We start from the raw sequence: 14,705 nt of genomic DNA on the forward strand, positions 1-14,705 counted from the left end.
GAACTCATGCGGAAGTGGCTTTAGCTTCTCAGTGCAGTGCTTTAACCCACTGCGCCACCAGGGAGGGCCCCCAAGGGTTTGGATTTTAAAAATGTAGGGATCCCAAGTGAAATTGTCTCTAGGGAATTCAAGAGAAAATCTATTTAATAAACTTTAAACTTATAAATATGTTTACTTCCCTCAGAGACAATGAGGGAATGACAAGTAAAGAAAGGTAAGGCAGATGTCAACAACTTAGCCTCTCTTTAAGGCTTACTCAGGAGCCCAGTGTTTGAGAAGTTTAAGCACCATGTCTATGATTCCATAAACTTAAACAAGCTAGGATGTGACAGGAATCTTTCTGAACTCTACTGTTTTGGGGGTAGGTGTGGGTACAATATTTTTTAAGTATGAGTACACTTTTATTAAAGCACATACTCCCTGACCTCTGTATTCTGAGTTATGAGATTCGAAACAGTGGGGACTATGGTCTTTCATGTTCTCATACATAGCTCCCAGAGTTAACTTCATGCACTATTAGGTATCTAGCCATTCATTTGTTCATTCATCTACTGAACACACATTTATGGAGCATTTACTATTTAGTGTACTCAAACTACACTAAGTTCTGTGGGATACACACTCAATTAGACCTAGCTCTGACTTTTAATATGCTCTTAGTGTGGTTAAACCTTTTGAATGTAAATCCAACTTTCAGGTATATAGCAGAACTGTGCTAAAAAAAAAAAAAACAGGCGTTTGAGGGCCTCCCTGGTGGCACAGGGGTTAAAGTCTGAGAACTATCAAGCTATCACCAGCCACTATGACATGAGTTCGATCCCTGGCCAGGTTGCTGACCCACAAAGCACAGTAGATCTCTCCTTTTGCCCCCTGCTCCCCTCAGTAGTGTATTTCAGTAGATCTACCTGTTCTGTTCCCCACTCTGTCTCTGGTGAATACTCTCACTCTCCACCCCCAATCCTGCACTTCTGGCCCACAATGCAGTTCTTGTATGTATAAAGAAATAAAACTAAATCTTAAAAAAAAAAAAAAAAAGATGTTTGAAGACTACTTTATTTGCCCATAATAACAGGGCATCAAAACCTAGGAGTGAGCTGAAATAGGTTAGTTAGATAATCCCACCTTTTGGTATTCAAAACCAAATCCTCACAACCGTGGCTGAGCTCACTATGAACAGCCACACCTGAGAACCTCAGGACAGCCAAAGGGGAGCATCAGCACTTTCCTTTCTGAAAGGAACGGGCTTTATCCCCAGTCACTCTGATTCTCAAGCCTGAAGGTCAGTTCTCTCTGTCAGTGGATACAGCTGCCCTGTGTGTCTCCTCTATCACAGCAAGCTACTTACGTGGCACACTGCTCCTGAGCCCACGAGAGAAGTACCTTCTTTGCAGACATCTGCCATCTCGCTTGGGCTTTGGAGCATTTCTTAGCAGGAGGACTTGAGGTAGGAGATGAGTCAGCTGCACTCATACTGTCCAGAGAAGGTTGATTGTAACTGCAAGAAAGAGTCTTGGCAAGCTCCTCGATCTAAGGAAGACACAGTAGTAGTTAACATATACAGATTCATAAGTCAATGGCATCGAAGCAAAACCTCCAGCTAAAACAAGCTCTGAAAGTATCACACGACAGTGACGATTCACTCTTGAAATTAACATTGGACAAATCTTTGACAAACAGCACTGATCACTGGAGGCTATACTTTGGATTTTTTTTTAAATGGATGTGGGTTACTCCTTGCCCTCACTCAGACATGATGTGTTAAGTGTGGACTGGGTGCCTTCCTGAAGCTCAATACTTGTCAATTTAAAACAAACTGAGGGCCGCCCTGGTGGTGCAGGTGTTAGCCTAGATACTATCAAGCTATTGCCAGCCACTGTGGCATGAGTTCAATCCCAGGCCAGGGAATGACCCATATGGCAGAGCAGACCTCTCCTGTTTCTCTCTCTACTCTCCTCAGCAGTGTGTTTCAGTAGATCCACCTGTTCAGTTTCCCACGATGTCTCAGGTGAGTACTCTCACCCCCTGTACCACTGGCCTATACCTCAGCTCTTGTATGCAAAATAAATAAAAACAGATATTTAAAAATGAATAAATATGGGCCTTCCTTGGTGGCACAGCAGGTTAAAGCACAGCATTGAGAAGCTAAAGCTACTTCAGTATGAGTTCGATCCCCACCCTGGAGGTGACCCACATGGTGTGGCAGACCTCTCCTGACCCGCCCACTACTGCCCTCAGCAGTGTACTTCATCAGTCTGCCTGTTCTGCTCCCCACTCTGTCTCTGGTGAATCCTCTCACCGCACCTGTACCTCTGGCCTGTACCCCAACTCTGTATGCATAAATAAATCTTATTAAAAAAATGAATAAATAAGACAAGCTGAACTAAGTTGAGTTATTAAAATATCTTCAGAAAGAATAAATGAATTAAAATACATCCTTAGTTATACACCATTAAGAAATATATATACAAGAAAAAAATAGACAAACACATAGAGAGACAAGAGCCAAGAAGAACTACCATAAGAATGTGAAGTGTTCTTATAAATCAAAGAACACTCAAACTCCAGTGGCAATGTAAATTAAGACAACTCTGAAAACCTATTTGTCATATCTACTAAATCTGAAGCTCACATGCCACACCCTGTGATTCATCAATTCCTTTCTTAGATATTTGCACAAAAAAAAATGAGGGCTGATATGTGCACTAAAAGGCATGCACAAGAATTTCGTAGAAGCTTTATTCGTAAGTGCTAAAAACTGCCACAAAAGAAATGTCCATGAACAGCAGAATATTAAGTTCTGGAATAATCATACAATGCTATATTCATACAGTAGTGAAAAAGAAAGACTCATCATAAATGTTTCCACAGTATGAAAATCACTGACATGACGTTAAGTCCGATGCAAAGAGCAAAGAAAAGAGTGTAATTACTCTTTATATGGAATAAAAAGTGCAAAGCCAAGCAGCAGTAGAGAGCAAAATGATAACTCTCTTTACGGAAGAAGGACAGTAGCTTGGAGAAGGACCTAGGGATTTGGGGATGCTGGCAATGCTGTATATTTTTGTCTTGGGTTACATGAATATGTTTAACTTAGGAAAATACATGGAACTCTACACTTAAGTTTTTTGTGCATTTTCTTCACCAGAAGTTTATTCCCAATATTAAAACAAATTTAAAAATACTTCCATTCTGCAACCTGTGGCCCAACAATTTCAGAATTTCAGCTCTAAGAACTGTGCGCATGGACAGAGGGAAGATTGTGTGCAAAAGTCTTAACTTATGAGTAATCCCTTGGGAATTTCTTAAATTCACCAAAAAAATGTGAACATTTTGAGATTCCATTAATGGAATACAGTATTTTACAACAGGCCTCTATGAAAATATAAAATTCAGAAAGGTGCTCATTAGAAAAGGTTGCCAGTGTATACAGCATGACCCCGTCTGGTTTAAGATACACATATATGGACATATTCATTCCCACAGCAGAGATGGCAAAGTTTGCACCAAATTATGTGAGTGAGTGGGTTTCTGTGAACAGTGGGTTTATAGAGGACTGCTTCTCTTTATTCTCTAATCTGAAGACATTCATTCTATTTCAAATATTCTATACAAAGTATGGAAAAAAAAATAAATGCCTAGGAATGATCCAGTTTTAACATTTTATCACATTTTGTTCATCTCTTTTAAAGAAATAAACACAGATACAGTTTAAGCCTTCTGCCTCCCCCTCCCCAGTTCCACCCCCTTCCTTTCCCAGAGAAAAAAACCATAATTTACATTTAGTCTTCATCATTCTCATGCATATAACTACTATAACTACAAAAGGAGGTATACAGAATTAATACAGAATTAATGGTTTTGCATGGTTTAAATTTTAGGTGAATTAGTTATGTTTTTTTCTAGTTTTTTTCTGAAACAAGCACTTGTTTCCCACAAAATTTTTAAAGTCATTCTTTAAGTAATAGAGATCTAGAATACACAGAATTTTGGGGGGCAGCTGCAAACAAGCTGCACAAGTTCAGAAAGCCAGGCCTCAGAGAAGATACTTAGCAATCTTAGGTGTTATAAAGTCAGAACCATAACTGCTTTCTTGGGTGGTCTTTGCCTTTGCCCTAGCACAAAAGCTAGCTCTGAATAGGATGTCTCTGTGAATGAAATGAAATTGACAGGACATTCTTGGGACAGGAATGGATACTGTAGAATTATTCATATTGGACCACTGCCCCTAAAAACTCTGTTTAGCAGGTTCATTTTCAAGAATTTACTCTAGAAATTTCCTACTCCCTCTTCTGCCAGAGCAAACAATCAATAATTAGCAAGACTTTGCCATGGCAGGTTCTCTTTAGCGTGGTGGTAAATGTGTGATTCAGAACATCATAATTCAACATTAAATTTTCAACTGAAAATAACAAAAATAGCCAGAGGTCTGCTATATATTTTCTATCTGTCAAGATGTCTAGAGTGTCCCATTTCTGGAAACTCTGAATTGAGCATCAAGTCATACTTACTGCATACACTTATACTGTGGTAATCGAAGCAGAAATAATTTTTAGACCATAAAGCTACTTACATGAAAGTGCAGTATAATTGTCCAAATCAGGCCAAGGATAATGGATGGGTTTCCATCTATAATATCAGTAACATGAATATTTATTAGCTTGATCTGGAAAAGAAGAAACAGAGGTTAAAAGGAGAAAATACTTCATGGCACTCATCTCTCCAATGAATTTTTACATGCAACTCATACTCACTGATCGTTGTTTTAGGAATGTCAGGGCATGTTCTATGTTGATTCTACACTGGAACGTATTAGATCCTTTATCTCGAGGCTGTGAAATTGAAGCAAAATACATTACTCAGAATGTGAAAACAAATTCACCAACAAAAGTTTATTGATGCCTTTTGAAATGCTTACCAACTGTTGTCCTGAGAGCACTTCTAGCAGGTCCAGCAGGACATGGCCCTTTTTAATGTCTGTGAACAGGTCTGATACAACTGAGGGTGGTGAGTGCTGCAAAAGGTCACAGGAAAAAGAACCATTCAGACTTTGGTCCAAAAGTGAAATACCTTTAAGAATCTTATTAATGTGCTTTGTGTCTTTTTAACAATATTTAGTAGGGTTTTTCTTTTCATTAACAGATTGATGAAGAGCAAAAACCTCACATCAAAAAAATGATAAGTAGTGAACTTCATCTATCCCAGGGCAAATTTCCACTAGTTCAACACACTCGGTTTTCCCTGAGTGCTTCCAACCTGTGCACAGAAGTGGCATGAAAGACATTCAGAATCAGGCAACAGAGACCCATTTGGAGAGCAGCTGACATTTCTGGAGTCACCTTTTAATGAATTCGCCCTATTCAGAATTAGAGCATTGTGCTGGATGAGCGCCTGTGAGACAAGGCTCAATCATGCTGTATCCAGGTTATTCCAGGCACTTGGCATCACTGAGAGGCAGGGTGGCACAGTGATTAAGGTCTCTGGTACCAGGCTGGCTGGGTTTAATATCCCAGAACCGTTATTTATCAGCTGTGTGATCTTGACTATGCCACATAACTTCTCTGTACCTTAGTTTTCTTGTCCTTTAAACAGGAATAAATAATATCCATCTCAGAGATACTGTAAAGTCATTTAAGTGTAAGTCATATTTATTCTACTTAAAGATCTTAGGAAAGGGTCTATGACACTATACATAAGAATTATTATGATGATTATTTCATTGATTCAAAGAGATGTTGCTGCTTTCAATGTTTTCATAGCACTGTTTCCTATATCCTTACCAAAAGCACCCTTTTTTCATGTTGGGAAAGGTAACAAATACATCAAAACAAGATCAAGGGTGAAGAGGCCAAAAAGTAAACAAGGAAAAAACCCATATATATATATATGAGTCCAATGCACCTATTCCCAGGATGCTTTTCTGCCTTCTGCCGCAGCCGACATGGAAGATATTGGAGGCATAACTCAGAGAAGTTATCGACTGCTAGTTCCACTGCCAACTTTCATATATTTATATATCTACATGTAAAAAAACAACTGTAACTCTTCCCCTCTAGTTGTCCATAAGATCTTCCAAGTAGGCAGATGTGGAAAGTATAAATGTTGCTATATTAAATTGATCTGGTATAAAAAACAAGTAAGTTCTATAATTATATCAAATTATCTATAAAGAAGGAACTATAAAAAAATCATTAAGTTATAAAAAAAGAAGGACAAGAAATGACATGGATGAAGACAGTGGGATGGTTGCAATAGGGCATCCTTCCATACTCCAGAGACACAAGTATACATGGCAGTGAGGAACATTTTCATGATAAATGATGAAATACACAATGAGTTTGCAACATAATCCTCAGTGGGTTAGAGGAAGGCTAATTCACTTATAATTACTAAGTAGAATATTTTGATACGTCCACTAGTTTGATATAGAAATGGCACATCATGTTCTTTATCTTTCTATTAATATAAATTGAAAATTAACTGTACCCTGGTGGCCCAATTACATAGATGAGAAGGAAACCTGCTCCACCAAGCTTTGGCGATTGTAAAAAAAAAAAAAATCCCAGAAGCTTCTAGTGGTGTGCAGTATGGCGGGGTCAATGGAGCCTCTGGTCTTGTGTCAACCGCCACATCTCCCTTCTTGGAAAGTGGGGTTGTTGGCCTGGTGTGATGCTAAGCAGGGTCCTGTGTCAGTGTATAAAGTACACAAAAAGTCCTAATGTCATAGCATTGACTGAGGCCCAAAAGACAGGAAAGGAAAATCACAGTCCAGCTTTTGTGTTAATTCTAGAAAGGTTGAATCTTTGTACATTCTAGGATTTAAAAAAAAAAAAAAAAGGTGGCCCTCCCTGGTGGCGCAGCGGGTTAAAGCACAGCACTGAGAATCTAAAGACGCTTCCGCATGAGTTCAATTCCCGCCTGCCCCGGAGGAGACCACATGGCGTGGCAGACCTCTCCTGACCCGCCCGCTGCTCCCCTCAGCAGTGTACTTCGTTGATCTGACTGTTCTGTTCCCCACTCTGTCTCTGGTGAAGCCTCTCACCGCCCCTGAGCCTCTGGCCTGTACCCCAGTTCTGTATGCACAAATAAATAAATCTTTAAAAAAAAAAAAAAAAAAGGCAAGAGGGAAGAAAGCAGTCAAGATCAAGGTGACCTTCAGCACATTCTTTCAACTCTCTCCATGTCACTTGTGCCACTTTGGGGACCAAAACTGAAGGAGTAGGAGGAATGACAAATGTATTTACAGCTTAATTTGCGCTTTCCCCTCACCTTTGCCAACTGTGAGTTTATCCAGCAAGTAAAGGTTTTCTTCTGTGTGTCTTCCTGCTCAGCTATTAAAAAAAGGACAACAGCAGTTATAAAGGAGAAGTCTCATTAACTACTTGAACATATCAAAGCTTCACAGACCTGTCAATGTTTGTGTGTTTGTATATGTGTGTGTGTGTGTTTCACACTCTTACAAGCTCTCTAGGACTTGTTCTAAATTTCAGATGTTCATCCAAAGGGTGTTTTGGAACAGCCTGTTGACATTATTTTTTAAAGTTTTAGGTTAGCTAACAAGACAACACTTTCTACTGACAAAAGATTTAATACCCCACATGAAATCCACAGACATATAAAGAACTCATAAACAGAGAGTTCTGAACCCAAAGGATTTGTCATCCTAGTCAAGCCAAGCAGCACTGAAGGATAGACCAGGAAATTTGAACACATTTTAAAACTGACAGTCCTGGCAGGGTAGTCTTGACACTTTTCATAGAGAATACTGCCACTTAGTTAACCATAAACTGCAACTACAATCAAGAGACCTGGGTTCAAACCCTACTTCTGTTACTGAGCAGCTGTGTGGTCTTAAGCAGCGCCCCAGTGGAAGAAAATAAGTACCACCTCTAGAGATTGGGCAAGAACCTAATGATTCACTTAAAGTGAATGGACTCTGGCACAATAAACACGGAAAAGGGCTTCACCCCCACTAGCCACACAGGAGTCCCGGGAAACCCAGAAATACTGGGAATGTGTCTTCCCTTTCTCTAGGGGGAAAGGCATGGGTCCCACACAGACACCCTGCTTCTCCACTTCTACACTCTCAGCTGAGCAGACATCCTCAACCTGAGGTCAAGAGTTGGCTCTGCACCCAGGACTGAGCTCCCATTTTCCCAGCTCTTCTCAGCCCTGTCTGGTAACAGTGAGACTCACACTCACTACTCCCTGACCCCAATCCTCACAGCCTTGCCACCTCTCCTACTTGATGTTAGCAGGCCTGAATTCACTGTGTCTCCATCTCTGCTTCTATCAATCAACACACACACATACTGCTTATATGTATACACATACCCCAGGCTCAGATATCCGTGTTCTTTCACTCTAATTTCCATAAAACTCCATATCTCGCAAAAGCTCTCATCTCCTACCTCTCCTTAACTGTCAAATTCTTTCTCTGATGATGAAATCCTTATACCCTCAGCAAATTCCCCTCCCTGGCACCACCCTTTCTGGGTAAGAGTTTCAAAAGCCAAAGGACTTTTGCACTAGCTGTTCTTTTCCCCAGGTATGTTTTTACAACAGATATCTCAATGAGTCTAATCTTATCACCTTCAAATTTTGGCACAAATGGTACCTCATCCATACTAGCTATGCTGACTATCCTCTTTAGAACTGCAACCACCACCACCCCCAATTCTAGTTACCTACCCACCCCCAACTCTTATTTTTTCTATAGTATTTGTTACCTTTTAAAAATCTTGTAATGTGTATAGCCATCCCTTCCTAACACAACTGTAATGGATTCAAATTGCTGGTGTGACATCTCAAATATTTTGGAGAGTTGAAAGTAAGAACAGAAAACACTAAAACTCAGTGGATGGAATTGTAGGGTAGTTACAGTTGTTACCAATTAGAGATTAAAGTTGGAATTAACCTTGTTGGCTCTTTTTTCTTTGTTTTAAAATTCACTTTCTCTATATTACCAGATTAAATTAAGTATAATCCAGTGAACACATTATAAGATATTTAATCATCATTAGTTGCGTTTTGACAAAGCAGTCTAGGTTTTGAAGAATTATTTGTTTCACATAAACTTAATTTAGCTGAAGAATCACAAAGAACCACAATTTTATACTGAAATTCAAAATGTTAGTAAAATCTCCAAGACGTAGAGATGGAGTTCACAGCCCACAAGATAATTTCTAAACATGTACTGACTCTTACTAAAAAATTATATTGAGGGATTGAGGGTTACTTTTGTTACTCAAAATAAACTCAAGGATCAAGTTACATATACATGATACACATTAATCAAGGTCATATGTAAAAAATGCATTGGACATACCTATTATTATAACAATAAAGCCAAAATTCAAAACAAACAACAAAAGTGGACTCCATCCTTAAAAGACTGAAATAAGTGTGAAAAAACAAATTAATCAGGAGTATCACCAGGTCTAAGGGCTAGAGCCTGCCTCAACTGTAGGGGAATCATACAGGGGGAATCACACAGGGAAGAAAAGACACCATTAAATAGCCATGGCAGGCAAAATTCTGGCATAAAACAGAGTGCAAGGAAAGCACTATGTGTCTGGGGAGTATTCCATGTGCACCTGGAAACCTCCTTCATTTGAACCATTTCCAAGTGGATGAGCAATCACTTGGCTTCCACGTGATGTTCAGTACTGAGCAAACTGAGGGCTGGGAATTTGCCTCAGCAGAGTAAAAAGGCAGCAAAACCAGGGCTCTGAATTGATGGTTCACATTGGGGCATCAATCTCACAGGAAATTAACACGTGGAATATAAACTTACTTTTAAAATAACCAAAAACTTTCCAATGAACTTTTGGCTTGATCCCTGTCCTAATTTGATCAAAATCTAGTAACAAAGGGGGAAAAAAATAAGAGCCTCGGTCAGCACAAATCCCCACTGGTGCTCTCCAGTTAACAAAGGAAGCTTTGCACAGATGAAATCTTCATGAAAGGGTTTAGAAAAGTAACTTCAGGGACTTTAACAACTGCATTGTCCAAGGTTTGAGGACACCTCTTCATCCTGGAAATCAGAACCCTTCAATTGCAATAAGGACCCTTTGCTAACAGCAAACAAATATGTCCCAGGAGCAATTAAACACCTTTGTAGCAGTTCAATTAAATGATTTCATAATGTTCCTTTTCATTTATCCCTTGACACACTTCTCTCACATTTTCACAGGGCCTCATCCCTGAAAAGCGCATTAATTCCACAGGAACCAGAGCCAAATAGCACACCCTCGGCAGAACTGGTAACCTTTTGTTCTTTTCAAAGACTACTCCATTGGAGGAAAAAACATAATTGAGAGCCACATGCTTTTAAAGCAACTTAATTTGAGGGAATGAGGTATTTTCTTTTTTTAACTGTTGGGTTTGAGTATTTTTAATTTCAGGGGTAACTTTCTAAGAAAATGATAAAATTCTTCTCAAAATAGCATGCAGATAGTAAGACCTTTTAATTAGCAGATCTTGTCTAGAAAAAGAGAAAAATGCCAAAAAAAGGAGAATGAAAAATTCTCAAAGCTGATTTTTAAGACATGTTTTATATGTATGTGTATATATATGCATATATACAAGTGTGTGTTATATATATATAAAACATACATATAACACATATTTTTGACTTTTTCTTACTGTATAGTAGTGAAAAGTAGAACTTTGTTCAGGTTTACAAAAGTTCATCTATAAAATAGAGGTGTGAAAATGTGAGCCCAAAGTCACACAGATACGTGAACAACTGCAGAGTTAGTATATGTATTAACAGCTACATGTAACATACATACAATAAATTTTAAAATGCTGACGCCAGCAGTTCTTTCATGTAGTTAAGAGTTCAAAGTTAGTTTTCCACACAGGAGAATCATTAAACTTTCACTTAAACACTGAGCAATGCTTTGCTACAATGTGGCTACTTCATAAATATCCTCTATTGTTTAGGTCACTAATGGAACATTGCAACCTCCTTCTACCTGGGAATTTCTCTTCCTTCTTTTCTAGCATAGAGTTCCTCCATAAGTGGCTCCAGACTCGTACTTCAATCTTTCACTCTTCTCATTAAAATCCTCAGATCATTCCCAAATTCCTTGATGAACGAATTATAAGTTCTTAACCTAACAGTCTTGGCCATTCATAATTTGAGTCCAATTTACTTTTTCCAGACCATTGCCCACACCTTCTCTTACTTTTCTAGCCAGAAGACCTTCAGTTCCCCACCGGGAATTCACTTTTTTCTGCGCTGTGATGCCATGCACCCGTTAGCATGACCTCTCCTTACCCTCTTCATTCACAGGAACCCCAGCACTCAGCACAATACACAGGGTGGGTCGTCAATGGACTCATGTGAAAACTAACCTTTTCTAAGTTGAAATGGAAATGATCTCTTCTAACCTCCTACAATTCTTTTTAGATCTTTTCTTCTTCTTGTTAGAATAATAAGACCATAATAGCCATAAAATGCTTTTTCAAACTGTGTAGAAAATAAAGGCGTTCTTCAAAGCCTCTGTTTTCCTTCCCCAGAGATATTAATTAACAGATTCCTACACATCCTTCTAGATTAAACATCTCAGAATATAAATTTAAAGAGGAAAGGTATTTTTTGATAGCTACTGGGTATTTAGTTCCTAGAACAATACCTGACATGTAAAAGGTACTCATCCAATATTTGTTGTATTAATGTACATGTGTTAATTGATTAGAGGAATACTTTTTTATGTTGATAATTCAAAAAGCTGAGATTTACATACACCACTTAAAGTTAAGAAGCATCTGATAAAATTATAAGGAAAATGTTCAAAGGAGATGAAAATCCGTCCAGGTTACCCAGAAAGAAAAATGTGTCTGTTCAATAAAAGAACCAAGTAGATATATATGTGCTCGTGTGGACACATCCTTAAGTGTTAAGGAATAAATTGTAAAAAAAAACATGTTCACTATGGCTCTACCTGTGTTTTTATTAAAGAAGAGCTGCATGGATAGCCCCATTTTGTGGTAATTACCACGTGCAGCTCACAATCTCTAATCATGTACCTGCGTGTAGGCATCTCTCCTACTCCACGTAGTTAATCCTATATGCTTTTGTATTTCTGCTTCCTCTTAGCACAGTGCCAGGTAGAGAAAAGGCACTCAATAAATATTTTCTGATGTAAAGACTTAGTAAATATCAACAGTATCAAGGATCAAACTGACCTGTGATTTTCTGGAGAACTTACTAGAAGTTAATTTATGTCTTCTCCTAATCATTGCTTCAATAACCTCCTAGCATTTTTTCCTACTAACAAACTGTCTTATACAAAAAGGGTATGTACTAAGGAGACTCAGTTGCCATTCCCTAAAACAACAATGCCACCACAACGTTAGCTGGAACAAACACAGCAAGGATTTGGACAATAAGGCAACACAATTTAGCCATGTGTTCCAACAGCCTTCCCAAAGAATCTTAATTGAGTTGTTCCTGATAGAAAGAAGACTGAAAACAATAGGCCATTTCTATTGTTTCTCCTAGTGATAATAACAAACAACTAAAATGAAAAAATAAATTAAGGGAATTATACAAGCTCGCACAGTCAAAACAAGAAACGCTTACAATATTCGAAGAAGAAACAGGAAGAGGCTTGTTTGTTAACTCAAAAGGGCAGACTGTTAACAGAGAGCAGGGAGACAAGTCACAACACATTTTCTTGCAACCAACTATAAGCAAATACACAAGAAAGAAAGAAAAAAAACAAAACTACCAAGATGGAGACACTGACTATTGAGTCAGAAAAGTGAACTTAGGAGGCCACTCGTGGCTAATCTAACTCATCAGCACAGTATGTCTCAAACTCTATGTTCTTCTACTTCACAAATACCACCGCACCCCTGCAGACAACATCTGTTGTCACTATGGAAGAATCAGCACGTGTCTGTCAAAGTCATTATCCCAGACTCAGACCACACGCCACCTGCCCACCTCTCCTCAGGCCTGTCCTCACCCATGTTTCTGTCTCATGGATATGAAGCTACCATCCTTGGTCACCCCCGAGTGCGGCTGACACCAGCATGCCTCCTCGGGGGTCTGGGATCCTCCTCCTTCCCTATGGCTGGTCTCCTGCCAGGCCTGCCCTCAGCTCCATAGCCAACCAGGGCTCTCTGCTCCTTCAATCTGAACTCTACTTCAGATAGCAAATCTGACCTTAATACCCCACCCACCTGTGATGGTCTCTCTCCCCACTGAGGATCAACAGCAGAACACTCACAAGCTGGCTGGGCAGTCCAGTCCAGAGCAGCTCCCCAGCATGACAGATGTGCCCTGCCCGGGGCTCCAGCTGCTCCTCCTCCTTCCAGGATCCTTACAAGGGATTTCCCTTCTTCACAGCTGTTTTACTACCAAGCCCTTCATCTGATTCATTTCTATGTATGCTTAGGTGACAACTCAATTGGTACATCCTGAAAGAAATCTAAATGAATCTTCTTTTTTGTTATTTGCTTTCACAGAGTTCTGAGGCCCCCCCTCCCAATTTATCATGTCTCAGTTTGCCAACATTGCAAGGTTAAGAGCATGGGCTCTATGCCAGAACCTGGGTTTGATGCCACTCAGTAGCTGTGTGCCTCAGTCTCCTTTTCTGTAAAATGGGAATAATAGTACCTCCAGAGTTGTTAGGCGGCTTAAGTGCTTACATTGGCATGGGTCTGAGGTCAACAAGTGATAACCCAAAGGGAAAATATGGTCTTGTTACAGGGGGTCCCCAGGAAAAGGGGAAGTTCCAGGTCCCCTGCCCCACCCAGAAGAAGGGTAGAACTGAGCAGGAAGAGAAAGAATCTGAAGAAGCAGCAAGCAGGATGGAGAGCCAGAAGGAGACCTGAGGAAGCCACATGGAGCAGAGAGAGAACATGTGAAGGAACGGTGCTTGTTTCTTGACCCCAGACTGGTTGGAAAGAGACGTGGGTGAGAGACCCGTGACTATGGCAGTGTTTATATTGATTTTGATGTTGCTCTTTCCCTCCCAAACTTCTCTGGCCATCTCTGACCCTTTTCTCTGGGTCCCGGCCAGAAGGTGCTTTAGTCCTGTGGTAGGCTTTCAGGCCTTGCTTTGGACCAACCCCTGTTGCGTTTGTTGACTTTTGCCCATGAGGGGATGGGTAATTTCAGGTGTTTGATTTAGAAATTATATTCTTTGTCTTCTGTGTTTTGTTCTCACTGTATTAAAGTTCCTTTTCATTAAAGTCTTATATGTTTTGTCTTGATGTGGCAGACGGCAGAACCTATTGAGAGCAGGCAGGTTTGGGGGTCCAGGGGTGTCCTTCTCTCTCTGCCCTGTAACAGTCTGATACCTGCTTTTGTACATAAAATCTCAGGAAAACTCAGAGTAGCTCACTTGTTTGCATATTGTTTCTAGTTACTTTCATGCTCAAACAGAAAAGCTGAATAGTTGTGTCAGAGATTATATGGACCTCAAGACTAAAATATATATGATATATGATATGGTTTTTTACAGAATAAGTTTTCCAAGCACTGGCATAGACTGTTTAATCTGCACAAATGAACTGCAGCAAGGATAGACTTTAAAAACATTATGGCAGCCCTCCCTGGTGGCACAGCAGGTTAAAGCACAGCACTAAGAAGCTAAAGCCACTTCCGCATGAGTTCGATCCCTGCTTGCCCCGGAGGAGATCCTATTAATTAACAGATTCCTACACATCCTTCTAGATTAAACATC

The 14,705-nt window shown here is 39.7% G+C and overlaps 1 protein-coding gene across 2 annotated transcripts in view; it reads right to left on the minus strand.

The window, feature by feature from the left end:
• SYNE2 (spectrin repeat containing, nuclear envelope 2) overlaps positions 1-14,705 on the minus strand; it is a 239,253-nt gene that overhangs the window by 211,374 nt on the left and 13,174 nt on the right. For both annotated transcript variants that reach the window (XM_004681792.2, XM_004681791.2), the window contains exons 2-6: positions 7,267-7,328; positions 4,916-5,011; positions 4,752-4,829; positions 4,571-4,663; positions 1,346-1,527 (exon numbers count right to left, since the gene is read on the minus strand). In XM_004681792.2, coding sequence (XP_004681849.1) covers positions 1,346-1,527; positions 4,571-4,663; positions 4,752-4,829; positions 4,916-5,011; positions 7,267-7,328 — 511 coding nt within the window. The remainder of the gene's footprint in view (positions 1-1,345; positions 1,528-4,570; positions 4,664-4,751; positions 4,830-4,915; positions 5,012-7,266; positions 7,329-14,705) is intronic.

The sequence above is a fragment of the Condylura cristata genome, unplaced genomic scaffold, assembly GCF_000260355.1.
Source record: "Condylura cristata isolate star-nosed mole 26May11 unplaced genomic scaffold, ConCri1.0 scaffold00013, whole genome shotgun sequence".
NCBI lineage: Eukaryota > Metazoa > Chordata > Mammalia > Eulipotyphla > Talpidae > Condylura > Condylura cristata.